Source organism: Pituophis catenifer, unplaced genomic scaffold (genome assembly GCF_029215685.1).
Source record: "Pituophis catenifer annectens isolate HBS135680 unplaced genomic scaffold, rPitCat1.0.hap2 SCAF_1, whole genome shotgun sequence".
Classification (NCBI taxonomy): Eukaryota; Metazoa; Chordata; class Lepidosauria; order Squamata; family Colubridae; genus Pituophis; species Pituophis catenifer.
Genome location: NW_027256881.1, coordinates 305,470,864 through 305,487,674, shown reverse-complemented (window position 1 = coordinate 305,487,674; position 16,811 = coordinate 305,470,864). Strand labels below are relative to the sequence as shown.

Here is a 16,811-nt window from a genome sequence, read left to right as displayed (position 1 = left end):
TGAGAGCTTTTCATGTAATTCCCATAATGTGCTTTATCTGCTTTCATGCAATAAAAGGGTTTCTATTAGAACTGAATTTTACTACGTAACTTGAGGTGAATAAAACAATTCAGAGATTAGCAGAAGTCTATTGTTATATAGAAAATCTTGAAAGCCTGCCAGAATATCCCTCAGTCCTTTCTTATACTAAAGAGAAGCAATATGAGTTTGTTTTGATTCTCTTTCTCATGCCCACTTCATTCTCAGGACCAAATTGTCATTTATTTATTTTTTTATAACAGTTCTTGCATTCTTTCTTCAAAATTATCTCTGAATTCATCTACAACAGAGGTCTTCAAACTTGGCAGCTTTAAGACTTGTGGACTTCAACTCCCATAGCTATGCTGGCTGGAGAATTCTGGGAGTTGAAGTCCACAAGTCTTAAAGCTGCTAAATCTGAAGACCTCTGATCTACAGCAACCTTCTCCCACATAGGGGGCAGAAGCCATGCTGTCATTGCCATTTCTTCCTCCTTCTTCACCTCAGCTTGCGCTCAGCTCTACCAGATGGGGGAATTCTTGCTTCACCCATGCCAAGGTGGTTGGTAAACTCATTGGCCAAAGGGCTACCTGAGGAGATGGGGAGCGCTCATAAAAGCAGCCAAACAGAAGGTTGCTTTCTCCCTCTCTTTTGTGGGCTAGGTAGATATGTTTATTTTTGGGACTATGGATCAGATGTTTTTGGGAGGCAGGTCACATCTGGCCCATGGCCATGGATCGCCAATTGCAAATCACAACTTTGAGAAAAGGTTTTGAAATTAAATATGTATTTTAGTCATTCACAAAAATTTACATAAAGTGTTGTTTGTTTAACATACTGTTGAATTTATTGAGCTCTGAAATATGTATATTATTAGTACTATCAATTTCAGGATGGATATTTTCATAAACAACAGTTAACTGGAGATTTTATCCAGTAGATACTAAACATGATTTCTCTTATGTATTTATGTATCTATTTATTTATTGGCCCATCCATCTCACAGCAGTGATTTGGACAGAGTACCAAAATTAAAACCACCATAGCAGATATCCTGGTTAAAACAGTAACACTCCACTCCAAACAAAAAGCCACATCACCAGCAGAACTCCCTAACTTCCTGACCCAAATGCCTGGGTCTTACAACACAATCAGTACAAGTTTTGAGTTGTGGTTTAAAACGAAGAAGATAAGTTCAGAACTTTACAAAAGGATAATAAGGTCAGCATTCATCTTTAATAATTCCGCTCTCTGGTGGAATTCTATTGCTGAGGCTAGGCACTGCCACAGAGAAGCCATGACTGGAAGGTCCAATAAGATAGCATTGTTTGATGATGGAAGACACTCAAGAGCATGCCCTTCCTATTAAATCTGAAGGGGTAGGCAGAAACGATTAGGCAATTGTGCTATGCATGTCTGCATAAATATGTCTCAATGAGTTCAGTTAGACCAATTCACAGGAAATAAGCATTGGATTATCAAAGATAAATAAGAAAGAATTGTATTTTTTTCAAGCAAGGATTGTGTTAAACTTTAGGAAACATAATACCATGTTCCAATAATAATTGCTTTTATTTATATTGTGATTGTTCAAATAGAATTCTTTATTTTCTTTTACCCATTTAGGTCTCCTTTTAGAAGATAATCCTTCTATCCGTGCCATATCATTAGGACATGGTCATATTTTAGTAGGAACAAAGAATGGTGAAATATTGGAAGTTGATAAAAGTGGGCCAATAACTTTACTAGTTCAGGTAAATATTAAAAATATTTCTTATTTTAGTGTACATTTTGGAATGTTAAATTTGCATGAATTAGAAATAACTGTTTAAAAAATAATAGTGATAGTGATACATACATTGTCAAAGACAAAAAAGAACACATAAAAAGTGCTGTAACAAAAAATAAAATAATACAACAAAACTTCCATATGTCATTATAACAATAAACAATTATAATTCCATATATACTGTAGTTGTTTAACGCAAATATTATTCAAGTTGAATATATTTCTGATACATTTACACAGCTATCTTTTTTTTTAAATCTACTGTGTTCTGTATAAATGAGTCCCATATTTCATTTTACCTATCCATATAAAATCTACATTTATAGACAATCCGCTCATAGATGGCAATCAATCCATTGAGTGAAAATTGACATAAATTTATCTTTTTAATTCTACAATATCAGTCTTTTGGCAATATTAAGGGCATGGAAAATTCATTTACATTGTCCAGTTGTCTAATTCCATGTACTGTAAGAGAGTATTATCTTTGAAAATTTTAGCTTTTGTTGCACAATTATATTTATATAATCCATTACTTTCTATTAAAACTTGGTACATACAAGACATTGTAAAAACATGTATTTTAAATAAACGTTATCCTTATTATATCACCAGTTAAATTCTGTTTTTAATCAATTTATATATGCACCATTTTGCCATTTGTGGCTCTGGGCAGCACACATAAGACCAAACAAAACCCCACCCAAAGAACCCCCAAATAGACAAATAATACAATAAGAATCTAATGATGCCCGGATCCATATAACAGCTATACTAAAAAGTCAAATTGAAAAATTGCATTGACAGGATCAACCATGTCTTGCTTTTCCTTTCATGCATTATCCTAGCCAAAAAAAAAAAAAAAAAAAAATATCTGTATATTGAAGATGGGAAGGAAGTGGGTTTGTGATGTCTTAAGATCTTGTACCCCAAACATGGTATTTGGGCACAGTATTCCTGATCACAAATGTCAAATTACATGCTTCATTTGATTTTTTTAAATGTTAACTTAATTTCAAAATAAATGGGTGTGTTCAGCGGCGGAGTGTGGTTGATTGAATTGGTAGCGGCGGCAGCGCAAAGTTCTGCCCACCCACCCAGACATCATTATTTCCTGTTTTAACCAGGAAGTAACCTGTTTTTGACCCTCTGCACATGCACAGAAGGCTTTGCGCATGCGTAGAGGGTCCAAAATCGCATGTGATGCGCACAGAGTGGGCACTTCCAAACTAGTAGGGAAGGTGAGTAGTTTTCACCCCTGGGTGTGTTATAAAGCTAAGCTGCAACTGCAACTATTTCTGACTCCAAGAAATATCCCAGAGGTATACTTAGAAAATAAAATTATTTGACATATGCCATATGCCAAAATTGTTTGACATATGCCATTCTACCAAAAACAAAAAAGATTAAAAACATTTGGGAAATAGAAGGAATAAAAAGGAGGAATTCTATTAGTTTTCCTTTTACTAAGTGAATGTTTTGTGATTGGCCAAACTAACTATGATAGCCATTTTGTCAGAATGTCTAAAACATGATTAAATATTCCAAAGATGTTCAATGCTCTTTTCCAGAGCTCCATATTATAACTGCATCATTATCAGCTGTTAACTTGCAGAGTAAAATTTGTTTTTACAGGGTCATATGGATGGAGATGTTTGGGGTTTAGCTTCTCATCCTCATTTACCTATTTGTGCCACTGTAAGTGAAGATAAAACCTTAAGAATATGGGATCTTTCACCAAGCCATTGCATGCTAGCTGTTCGAAAACTGAAGAAGGGTAAGATTATTTTTGTTTCCTTTTCCAGTTTTACCTACATCTTTGAACTTTATCAAGATTCCAATTAAATGGTATATGTCAATTTGTTAAGTATTAAAAAACAAAATTAATTTGAATTAAAAAATGGAATCCAATTGCTAGAACAAGTGAACAACCTTTAATAGAGCTACCTTTAATAGGATAATTACAAAACTAATTTTCTCACTAATTGCTTGTGGAATATGTTAACTCCTTTTACTATATACGATGTCCTCCTAGAATCTGTGCGGGTTGGAAATATTGGGTCTAGGAATAAAGATGGGATTTGGGGGATACAGGTTGTCCTCATCTGGCAACCACATTTGGGACCAGTAACTTGGTCATTAAGTGAAACGATCATTAAGTGAAAATATGAATGAGCTTATGATCTTAGTTTAGATCTTAGTTTAGCTCATACTTACATTACGAAAAAGTAATGAATGCAAGGACTTGTCACAAAGTTTACTTTTGCATCATCATAACTGAATGGTTGCTAAATGAAGGAGTCATTAAATGAGGGCTTCATTCAATGTTGCATGAAAACCCATTTGTGAAGAGGTCAATTCTAAGTATTTTTCCCATTGCAATGTTTAGATTTATGGAATGAATATTTCTATGTTTTTGCATCACAGTAAAATAAATTAAGTAGTCAAATTCGAGAAACAACTGCTGTGATCTTTTTATTGATAAAATTTCTCTTACATACAGCACAATGTAAGACAGCACATTTGGCAGTGACATGTATCAGAGTCACAATTAGACAAGAAGACATCTGAATGACATGTTGATCCTTAGGTCTAGGGAGCAAGGAGAGGTTTGATGTGTTTTGCAAGGGAGATCTGTGTAACTATAGTACCCTGGCAAAGGTAGAGGAGATCTGAGTTTGCAGAGCTCTTGAGAAATAGAGGTTAGAAAGTGGCTTGGAGGCCTTGCAGCAAAAGGAGATGGAACAGTGCAAAAGTTTTGATGGTGAATGGAAAAAATAGAATGGGATGAGTGGCTATTGGAGATGCATGGAAGAGAGTTCTGTGGCAGATGATGGAAAGGATTAGGTGAGTGTAATTATTACACAAGAGTCGAAAAGAATTACACTCCACACTCTGGAGTGAGGTGATGCTGGAAAAAGGACGAGGATTGAATGACAGCAGAGGTAGAAAGAAGTCAAAGCAGTATCACCACTCAGGATTGTGTGGAGCTGAAGATTAGGATCAGCAGCATATCTTTTTATATTTGGCAGGGGGAAGATGTTGCTCTTTTTCACCTGATGGAAAAGCATTGGCAGTAGGCCTGAATGACGGCAGTTTCTTAATGGTAAATTCAGATACTTTGGAGGATCTTGTTTCTTTTCATCACAGGAAAGATGCTATTTCAGAAATACGATTTTCTTCTGGTAAGTAATAGGTTTCAGATCAGAGACACCTGGTAATAATAGTAATAATAATGTTCAGAAGAATTAAAATGAACATTTATAAGAGTGAATTTCACTACAGTGGGAGACTGCATTCTCTGTGCATGAGGATCTATGCATATAGTAAAACCTAGTCAAAAATCTTAGAAATATTAATATTCACACCTTTAGGAGGAAACCTCTGAGTTGATCCCATAGTGTTAGCCACTGGACCATGCTAAAACAGATCACAAGTCGATTTAACTGAATTTTCTCTCTATGCCAGTTATGAGCAATTCTTTTTTCTCAGCCTAAAATTACATTGACTTTTGTATGGTATGGGAAGAGTTGTATTGAAACAATAGACATATTAATTTTCTATCCATAAGATGATTGAAATATTTTCATTTTAATTATTTTTCTTTGATCAATTAATTCACTATACCCAAGATAGAATGTAACATTCTCACAATTGTTGGCCTTTGAAATGATTATGAAATGGAAATCATCTATACAGAGATCTTTCCTACTAGAAGTAGTTGTGATATTCTGGAAGTACTAGAAATAAATTAAGGAAAACAGACATTTTCTGTTTTGATGTGACTTGATAACAATCTTCCAATTTAAGGGGCTGACGCAGAGAGGAGAGAGTTGACCTGTTCTCTAAAGAACTGGAGGGCTGAACAAGAAGTAATGGTTGGAAACTTTTCAAAGAGAGATCCAACATAGAACAGAGGAGAAATTTCCTGACAGTGAAAACAATCAGTGGAACAACTTGCCTCTAGAAATAGTGGGTGCTCTATCACCAGAGGTTTTTAAGAAGAAATTAGACAGCCAATTGTATGAAATGGTATAGGGCCTCCTGCTTGAGCAGGGGGTTGGACTAGAAGACCTCCAAGGTCCCTTACAACTATGTTATGCTGTTATTGTCAAAACAGAAATGTTCTGCAATTAATGAGATGTTATGACATTTATATCATAACATCTCATTAATGAGCTACCATGAATCTGCAAGAGCCTTGGTACTACAGTGGTTTAAAGCACCCTGTTATTAACACAGCTGCCTGCAATTTACTGCTGGTTCGAATCTCTCCAAGGCTCAAGGTTGACTCAGCCTTCCATCCTTTCTAAGGTAGGTTAAATGAGGACCCAGTTTGTGGGGGCAATAAGCTGACTTTGTATAAATATACAAAAGTATGAAGGCTATTGCTGAGCACATTGTAAGCCGCCCTGAGTCTCCGGAGAAGGGCGGCATATAAATCAAATAAAAAAAAAAAAATCATGGTGGCGCAGTACTGCAGGCTACTTCTGCTGACTGCCGGCTGCCTACAATTTGGCAGTTCAGATCTCACCAGGCTCAAGGTTGACTCAGCCTTCCATTCTTCCAAGGTGGGTAAAATGAGGACCCAAATTGTTGGGAGCAATATGCTGACTCTGGAAATCACTTAAAGAGGGTTGTAGAGCACTGTAAAGTGGTATATAAGTGCTATTGCTAATTATGTTAATTTCATTAAATGAGTCACATTTGTATTTTAGAACTAAATATTTTAGTTGCTAATAAAAAAAAAGAAAGGGAAAAGAAAATCTTGCGGGGACAGGTCCATGAAGTCATCAAGAGCTGAAGTCCACACAAAGGAGATCTTTTTTTCATGAAATACTTATTAAATAAGAGTCAGTTTTGTGAGATTAGTGGATATATAAATTTGATAAAATAAAAATATTGTTAAATATTTTAAAACTCAAAGGGGAAAGACTTTTGTTTCGGTGGGTTGTATGGCAAATTATTTCTAATTTAGAGAACCACTGAAAATTAATTAACTATAATTGCAGTCCTTATCATATTTTAATCTTACTTTGTTAGTATTATATACATTTATTTGCAGCCATAACTTTTAATAAAATTGATATAAAATTAAAACAATCCATGTCTATTTTCTGTTCACTTGTGTAAATTAACATGTAACAAAACAAGTTGCATTGTATGCAATGGCCACAAGTAAGATACAAATGCATATAGTGTTGTTAATATTAGAGCGGATGTATTGAACTGATATGGACTGTTGTACTTTTATTTGAATTTTGTTAAAATCTATGGTTGCAAATAAACATAGACTATTTTGCTAGCTCTTCTGTTAGTGCTAATTGTTTCATACTTTCAGTGTACACCTCTTAGAATTATGAGAGTTTCAATAACATTGCAGTTCTCAATCCATGCACTGATACAGTTACCATTAATTGTAAGGTGATGATGGGAATGGAAAGATTTATATTCCTTGCAGACAGGTGGTCATGTGCATTCTTTTAGAGAGGCCACTTGGAGGTTTATCTGTGTCCTCGGGGTCACTTGAGTAGTGCAAATGAGTATAGAGCCTTCTTGGAACTGCTGAAAGGACTGTGTTGTGGAGCTGTACACGCTGTTGGGGATGGTTCTGTGTTATCTGCATCTGAAACTGAAGTGCAAGTGGTTCCTGTAGTCTGCAGTTTTTGGAAATCCATTCATACTCCCGCACCATTCAAAGGGATTCATCCCAAAGGGCATAGCTAAATGTCTATGGAGAGTCTCAGTCATCCAGATCATGGTTGTCCCAACGGTACTTTTTTCAAGAGGTAACTGGACTTTTCTGTTTTTCTTTGAAGACGTTTCGCTTCTCATCCAAGAAGCTTTTTCAGCTTTGAGAAGAAAAGAAAGTCCAGTTGCCTCTTGAAAAAACACCTTTGGGACAACCATGTGTCAGCGTTCCAAGAAATGCCTCCATTTCAAAGCAGAACCCCAAGGCAGGTTAAGTCCTCAAAGAACAGTCTTTATTGGAATTAGCATCTTGGCACAAACTGATGGAAAGCCAGTTCTAAATCTTCCCGGGCTTACCACAGCCTTAAAAGAAAACATTTTTAGTCTTTTCAAAACCCTAAATCATATTGTCCAATCTGGACTCTAGCTGGTTGCTTGGTTACAACTCTCCTCCCCCTCTGGCCAGCCAGCTGCTGGAATGTCTCTGACTCACCAAAGAGTTATTCTGTTTTGTCTACCACCCCTTCTATCACTACCCCCCTTAGTTGTGTCAGCCAGAAGCTCTGAGAAAAGAAATGGGTGCTTCCAGTTCGGCTTTGGGCCTGACACCATGATCTGGATGACTGAGAATGTCCATAGACATCTGAGTCTAGATAAAGTGATCCAAATGTTGGCATCTGCTAAGGGCACTTACCGGTAGAATACTGAAAATGATATGAAAATACTTACCTCCTTATAATTGCATTGCAGGTGCTGGAAAATACCTAGCTGTAGGATCATATGATAGTTTTGTAGATATCTATAATGTAATGAGCAGTAAAAGGGTTGGAATCTGCAAGGGAGCCTCCAGTTACATAACCCATATGGATTGGGACATAAGAGGTAAGGAAATACAAATACTGTAAAATGATTATTCTTGGTAGCTGCTGGTGGGATAAATGGCTACTAATGGCTGGCAAAACCAAGTGATGTAATTGATGGAGCCATTTAAATACAATTGTCTACCATCTTCTTTTGAAAAATGCTAAAAATATTTAAGGACAGTAAATTAAACTGACTCTAACTTTTTGAAACACATTCTGTAATAACGCTTGCCAATGAAGCCTTTCTTCCTCTTTCATCCCCCACTATTTTTCCAGTGTGATGGGAAATCCTCAGGATGGGGAGTTTTATCACTGAGGTTTTATATCTCTTGGGGAGCCAATTTTAGTTGGAAAATTTAGCCAAATAAATAAACTGGAAAGATGTTTGAAGCTATTTGTGTTTGGAGCAAAATGAACATTCCCTGGGAAGTTGAAACCATTCTCTTCTGTGCTCCTTAGTCCACAAAGTACATAGAATCCTGGTGACCTGGGTGGTTTGCCCAGATGCTGAACTGCTGATTACTCTGTGGGCATCCTTTGTGATTTGTCAAGGAGCTGCTTTCCTCCTAATTGGCTTTTGGAGTCAAGTGTGTGAAATGGACGTCTGATTTCACTGCTGCCAATGTTCTTGGTGAATGTGTGACAGATACAAAACAGCAGTAGTGTTCATACAGTCTGCTCGATGCTGCTGAATACTGCTATGGCCTGGGAAATTGCAGGTGTCACAGCTGTTGAAGGAAGTCTCTGTCTGCCACTCACCCTGATTCCAGGCAATTGTCCCCGATTGTTCTACAGTTTAGAAAGTGTAAAGCTATACAGGGTAAGTTTCTGATAATTCTGAAGGTTTCCTAAATAATTTCCAAATAGTAGTGATAAATATCTCCCAAATGCCCTGAATAAATGTCATAATTAAGATCAATCAAATGTTCAGTAAGATAATCAGTGAGCTGTGCTTTTTTTTCTCCCCAGGCAAGCTTCTACAAGTCAACACCGGTGCTAAAGAACAGTTATTTTTTGAAGCTCCACGGGGAAAAAGGCAAATAATTTCTACTGCACAGGTAAAAATATACTCATTGTTTTGTTTTGTTATGTTTTATTTTGTCATTTACATGATCATTGGGTATTTTTTCTACAATTAAATTTCAGATAAGAAGAATGGAAAATGACTTTTTTATATAATCTAGCAGAAAATGGGATTTTAATCATACTTAACACAAACTTTTGTGATTTGAATGGTACTTCTCAGTATTAAAATAAAGTAGAACACAATGCTTTCTTTCTTTTCTTAATTTGTGTAGAGGCCATACCTTAAACAGAATCAGGTTGTATATTTTATAAAAATAAAATTCATTAGATAATGTCTTCATATAAATAATGCTAAATGATAAAGAACTCATTGCAAAGATTATATACAACAAAATTGGGGATTTTTGAGTAACATATTTTTTCAGGAGCCTTAGATTTTAAAAATATATAGTTGTAGAAAATTTAAATTGCTTATGTATCAAATTAATTAAGTGTCACTGGATCTTGAATTTCTTTTGGATAATGTGCTACACTGAAGCTGTCTTAAATGCCACTGAGACTGTGGCAAAATAGTGATTATTAGGAGCAGTGATGCTCTGGGAAAAATTCCTTTTATGTCCTCCAGATTCCCTATCTTTCATGTTTTTGTTTTTTTTTAAAAAATGCTTATTTTTTGTTAATGAAAAGCTAAATATAAATTTCTACTATATTTGTAAGAATGTCTCTGATTTTACGTGACTCCCTTTTTGTTCTTAAGAAATAAAAATGGTGGATGAATATAACCCAGTCTTTTGTTTGGAAATATAACCTTCAGTCCCTTGCAAAAGAAAAAGTTATCTGAGCTTATAGGCTACTGAGGCTCTACAAAAGGAGGTGGGATGTAGTTATATATAATAAATGGGTGGTTTTGAATGGCCTTACCCTTAGCGGCAGCCATAATTAATAATGTATTTTCTCTTCTTGGCAGCCATTTCTTGAGCACATCCAAACTATAGTCTCATAACTTCCCAAAAAAAGGACTGTCTATTTTCTAGGGTACTGATTCATATCTTCTGTGTTACTATTTTATGTCTATAAATCCTGAAATTGTTTTCTGTCATTAAATAACTTTTCTTTCCATGCTTAATTAACAAACTTTGATTGTAAAAAGCATTAGTATTATTTCCTCCCACAAAGCTAGCATCCCTGATTAATATTATGGTTTGCATCACTGAAATAGCACAATAATCAATGGAAACAAGTCATTAGAAGCTACAAATAAGCAATTAAAAAAATTTAATAGAACAGCATAGAATAGCATAGTGAGTATTGCTGTGTTGCCCTTTCAGGGAGACTAAGAAACTCATCTCTCTGAATTCAGTTCAAATGCTACAAGTATGATTTACACTTAATCATCAGCAAGACACAGGAAGTCAAGGTATGTCCAGGGAATCTTTATGATTTCCATATATATAAAAAACCTTCCCAAAATTTTCCTACAAATGAATAACAGGAACATAAAAATCATTGAGCTACAATCCTATGTGCATTATATAAAAGTAAGCTCTGGTTAACCGAGAAGGGCTTATTTCCAAGAAAACATTCCCTGGATTTTGCTGTAACTACTGCAGATTTCTTTCTTCTGCAGTTTACCTTCTGTCATTCAAGACAGTCATATAAGCAGCAAGTTCTCACTGGACACAGTGGCAATGAACCTTTTATGCACATATTATAATAATTATAATTGTGTAATTGAACCCATTATGTTTACAGCTATAAGTCTTTAGTCAGTCAGAATAATAGTTAAAACTAATAGTTAAAATAAAGCATTGGTCCTCTGTTAAGTATTACAGCTGAAAGATCCATTCAAATATTTTTTTTATTAAAATTAAAATAGTATTAATAATCAAAATAATTGCCAGGCATGTAAAGGTAAGATCTCATTTGTAATAGTTTGATTTTTTTAAACTAAAATTCAGTTTAAACTAATATATTGAGTAATAATTAGGTATATGCATCAGATTTGACCAAATCTCGATCCCTGGAAAAGGTGGATTAATTCAGAATAGATGTTCCTCAAGGTGGAGTCAAAAAATCTAAACCAAGTTTCTGGTTTTGAGCCTCAAAGAAACGCCAGTCCTTTTTTCTTATTTCTCTGGAAACATAGGCACCAGAAAGAAAAGGACTACAGAAGCTGCAGCCCGTAAAAGAGACAAGTGTTTGTCATATATGATAATGGGGGAAAGACGGAGGAATATTTAGTATTAGTGACTGACAAGAATGCTTCTAAACCAGAGTAATTTTTGTGATCAGGTTACTATCTTTGTAGGCAGAAAAAATTTCCTGGACATCTTGGACGAGTGTTTTAGGTACGTGCTGTGAAGGAATATGGCCAATAATTGGAGAAGTCACAGATGTAAGTGCTTCGTGCCTCAGCAGTGACAGTACAGTCTTGGCAACAGGAGATGATTTTGGATTTGTAAAACTTTTCCATTTCCCTGCCAAAGTAAGTAAAATTAATGTCTGCATAATAAAACAAGGCAATCCTATAGTTTTTAAATTTAGCAACACACTTATTAAGAGGAATCCACTATATTTGTTCACTATACAGGCTTCGGCTCAACCCTGCTAAGACTGAGTGGCTGTGGGTACCGGCGTCTCGGTCCGATCAAGAGATTCCATCTTTGGTCATAGGGGATGAGGTGTTGCCCCCTGTAGACAGGGCGCACAACTTGGGTGTCCTCCTGGACTCGCGGCTAAACTTGGAAGATCATGTAACGGCCATAACCAGGGGGGCATTCGCCCAGGTTCGCCTGGTGCGCCAGTTGCGCCCCTATTTGGACCTAGATGCCCTACGCATGGTTACTCATGTGCTTGTCACCCCCCGTATTAACTACTGCAATGCCCTCTACATGGGACTGCCCTTGAAGACCACTCGGAGGCTTCAGCTGGTGCAGAATGCGGCCGCGCGGGTTGTGATGGGAGTATCTCGATACTCCCATGTTACACCTCTTCTACGCGACTTGCATTGGTTGCCGGTTGCCTTCCAGGTGAGATTCAAGGTGCTGGTGATTACCTATAAGGCCCTATATGGCTTAGGCCCGGGATATTTGAGGGGCCATCTGCAGCTAGCAATAGCTGCCCATCGCCCAGTGCATTCGCACAGAGAGGGCCTCTTCAGGGTGCTGTCGGCCAGACAGTGTCAGATGGCAACCCCCAGGGGGAGAGCTTTCTCTGTGGGCGCACCTACCTTTGTAATCAACTGCCCCTGGAGCTACAGGTGGCCCCCACCTCCTCTCTTTCCGTTGCGACCTGAAAACGTGGCTGTTTCGTTTGGCTGGCCTGGACTGATGGGGCCTAATTTTTAACTTGTTAGTCTTAATTGCACTTTTAACTGTTAAATTATGAGATTTGGATTTAATTTCTTTTTAACTTTTTCATTAGATGTTTTTTACTGTTGTGAGCCGCCCTGAGTCCGGCTGGAGATGGGGCGGCATATAAATCTCATTAATAAAATAAATAAATAAATAAATAAATAAATAAATAAATAAATAAATAAATAAATATTTATGTGATCTAGATATAGATTGATTATCTAGCTATCTAGCTATTTATCTATCTCTACAGTATATATGATATTAATATAAATGTATGGCTAAACCCCTGGTTATAACTTTCATTTTACTTCTTTTGTCAAACCAGTGACTGTTTCAGAATACAAATGTTCATTTTATCTGAATATTAGAAACTGCATGCATTAGCCAAATTAGAAAGTAGAATATACAAACTATTTGAGAATTTATTTCCTGTTTTTATGAGAGAGATTATAAATACTCTTATCAATTAACTATTTTAATGAGTTAAAAATCCTGGTCTCAAATAACATACTACAATTTTCAGCATGACTATAGTTCTTATAGTCATCTTTCTCATATGTAACCTGGGCCCCCAAGTATGCGAACGGTTTGTTTCTTGACTTTATTAACATCCGTGGTAATTTTTCTACTTGGTATTCATATATATTTATTTGATATTGTTTTAATTTTTTAATGTTTTATGATCTATACTTCCCAGAGTCACTTCTTGAGATGGGCAGCTATAGAAATCAAATAAATAAATAAAGCTTGCATCACCATGCTGTCATCCCTACACCTCCCCCAATTTAAATCATATATCTGTTGAACTATTCCATGCATCTAATGTAGTAAGCTTTAGTTCAAAAAAACTTTAAATAAAATTTGTTAGTTTTTAAACCAGGAGCCTACTACAAGGCTCCTGGTTTATAGCAAAAACGAATACATCATTATAGGAAGTATGGATTTATTGTGTGTGGGAGAAGAAGCAGTGCTTTCAACGTTGGAAAGATAAAATTCTCACAATTGTGGATTTTAAATATATGTTCCTTTTGCATTTATGAACTGGCTTTCTGTCAACATGGTGGAAAATAATTTTCTATGGGTAGCAGTTTAATGATTTATTTAAAAAATAGGCTGAATCATGCCTGTTTTATGTATTATGTTTTCTGTGTGTAATGCTTCTTTCTTTCTTTCCTATAATAATTTTAAACAAGGAATCCATGTAAATTCTGGAATATTCATAAACTTACTAATCAAGCTTCATAACTGTGTTAATGATTAGGAAGAGTTCTTATGTTAACTCTGAACATAAACATTCATTTATTCATATTTCAAAATTATTTTGCTACAGATCTGCAAATTTGGGTTTTAATCTAGTATCTCCTTTCTTTTATATCTGTTCTAGTAAGAATCCTAACATTGGCTTTAACTGCATAAATGGATGAGTCTTCAGTTAAAGCAAAAGCAAAAAACAAAAGAAAAAATCACTGACGTTTTAATGTGTTTTTAGATAATTATTTTTATTTAATTGTGAATTAAGCATTTATATATTTCGCATTTAGGGAAAGTACAGCAAATTTAAGCGGTATGTGGCTCATAGTACACATGTGACAAATGTCCGCTGGACTCACGATGACAGTTTATTAGTCAGTATTGGAGGAGGAGATATGTCGCTAATGCTGTGGACCCATGAGATGGAGGGTCATCGAGAAAGTAGGCAGTGTGATAGCGAAGAATCTGACCTGGATTCTGAGGAAGATGGGGGTAAGTAACCATGCCAATTTTAAAGAATAGAATAATTTTTAAAATAAATTCTGCAGTATGAAATAGCAACATCTATTTAGGAATCATTGGTTGATTTTTATTATGGTTTGACTTTATATGGGGAGGTATAGTCCAGCCATAATATCATAAGATCATTGTCAGCATTCCAGAAGAACCCAACTCAATTAAAAACTCCGAGACAGACATTTTCTCAAAGTTCCCATTTATTAGAGTAGGTATACTGGCACATCTGGGAAAACCTGAATCTGAGAGTTCCAGGTTTTCCCTCGGTAAATCAAAACCCCAAATCCAGCCCCTGCACCCATCAGTCCATCACATGGTCCAATCACCATCCATCCCATCTCGAGACACCACTTCAACCACTCCTTCTCCAGATGCAGTACTACCATGACCTTGACCGAAAAGAAGAATGCTATTTTGTCTAACTACATTCCCTCTACTAAATCCCCCCTCCTAATTTCCCAAGCACAAGAAGGTGGCAGTGTGGATGCTTCCGGTGTTAATATGGCTTCCAAAGCTGACAATCATATACCTAGCAGTTTGAAAGCGTGGAAATACAAGTAGATTAATAGATACTACTTCAGTGGGAAGGTAACAATGTTCCATGCACCTTTGGGGTATAGTCATGTTGACCATGGAAATTGTCTTCGGTCAATGCTGGCTCCCTTAGCCAAGAAACGGAGATGTGCACCGTGCCCTAAAATTGGACACAACTGATACTGGAAACCTTTACCTTTTTTATATCTGGGGAAGAGAGTATGTGCTAAATGAGGTGTGTCCAATCTGCTGCCCAGAGGCTGCCTGTGAATAACTAGTAATGCACAAATTCATAAACGTTTAACATTATTATGTATTTACGTACGTTAACTATACTATATATTTTATATGTGACCCAATGTAATTCTTCTTCAATCAAAAGCAAGCCAAAAGGTTGAACACTCAAAAGAGGGAGGGTTTTGTTTGTTTGTTTGTTTGTTTGTTTGTTGTTTGGACCTAGAATATTTACTTGTTTAGCATTGTGAATACTTGCTTTAATAGTATAAAGTATAACTTGTAATATTATTGCATAGTGAAGCGGGTCTTTTAGGAAAAGAAAGGTTTTTCCTGTTGTTTGAAAGTCTATATTAGAATCAAACTACTGATTTGTCTTTGATAGTCGGGAAAAAGAATCCTTATATAAATAAAATAATATAATATCTAGTCTATTTCTTAGCTCTATTAACTATTAAAATTGTGATTATTTTATTAGGATATGATAGTGATGTCACAAGAGAAAATGAAATTAATTACACCATTAAAGCCTTATCAACCAACATAAGACCTATGTTTGGAATCAAGCCTCATCTACAGCAAAAAGAGCCTTCAGCTGATGAAAGGTACTGCTAACTTTGCAAAACAAAAAAAAATATTTATGTACTATATGGCCACTAATGTGCCATAGCAACTCTGGGCAACTAACATGCCTATGGACTAAAAAGTTAATTTTATTACAGATTTGACACATGTAACAATAATTAGTAATGAGTTGCTTGAACTTAGGATCAGTGGTTTTGTTAATGGCCTAATGGCTCTCCATTTCTTCAGAAATAATTTGTATTACATACTTCAAAATCTGGTAATTGAATCCTGCTGTATTTCATATTTGCAGTTCGTCTGTGAATTCATCTGAATGCAACTTTGTATTTTAGTCATGAACCTTAGCTTTAAAGTCCTGCATGGCATCACTAGATAGGATAACCAGTGCCCAAGAAAAACTCCACAGTAACTCTAACCTTAAGATAGGAATGTTGTGATAATAGTTTTCCTACCAAGCCTAATAATATATTCTTTCTTCATGCATTATTCAGGCAGACATTTGAAAGTGTCATTTCTAGCACAGCTGGAAGCAAAACATTAGAGATTTGTAGGACATTCTTATAAGAAGGGTGAAAGAGAAGACAAATAACTCTAGTAAAGGAAAGATTACTGCAGAGGTACATTTACTCAGAGACCAGTCTCTGCATGGATGAAAAAAAATCTAATACATTTAAACACTGGCGCTGGTAAAAAATATTTATTTCTAAGTAATTTACAGAAGCTCACATACATGGTACATCCTGTTGTCCATTATTCTTTACATGTACATTTTGTACTTAGTATCAATATCTTTATTCAAAATTTACCTTGGGAATCAGTCCAGACACAGGCTTACTAATAATGCAGTATGAAAGTTATGTTAATATATCATAAACTATATCCTCTACAAATTATTGTTCATTTTAAATATTAGGGAATCAAAAAATAATAATCCTCTTAATTTATTTC

At 35.7% G+C, this 16,811-nt stretch overlaps 1 protein-coding gene across 3 annotated transcripts in view; it reads left to right on the top strand.

Annotated features, from left to right (window-relative positions):
• Positions 1 to 16,811, top strand: part of EML5 (EMAP like 5) — a 98,813-nt gene that overhangs the window by 50,040 nt on the left and 31,962 nt on the right. For all 3 annotated transcript variants that reach the window (XM_070931483.1, XM_070931484.1, XM_070931485.1), the window contains exons 20-27: positions 1,645 to 1,772; positions 3,443 to 3,584; positions 4,840 to 4,992; positions 8,249 to 8,380; positions 9,331 to 9,419; positions 11,696 to 11,872; positions 14,285 to 14,486; positions 15,757 to 15,883. In XM_070931483.1, the coding sequence (XP_070787584.1) occupies positions 1,645 to 1,772; positions 3,443 to 3,584; positions 4,840 to 4,992; positions 8,249 to 8,380; positions 9,331 to 9,419; positions 11,696 to 11,872; positions 14,285 to 14,486; positions 15,757 to 15,883 (1,150 nt within the window). The remainder of the gene's footprint in view (positions 1 to 1,644; positions 1,773 to 3,442; positions 3,585 to 4,839; positions 4,993 to 8,248; positions 8,381 to 9,330; positions 9,420 to 11,695; positions 11,873 to 14,284; positions 14,487 to 15,756; positions 15,884 to 16,811) is intronic.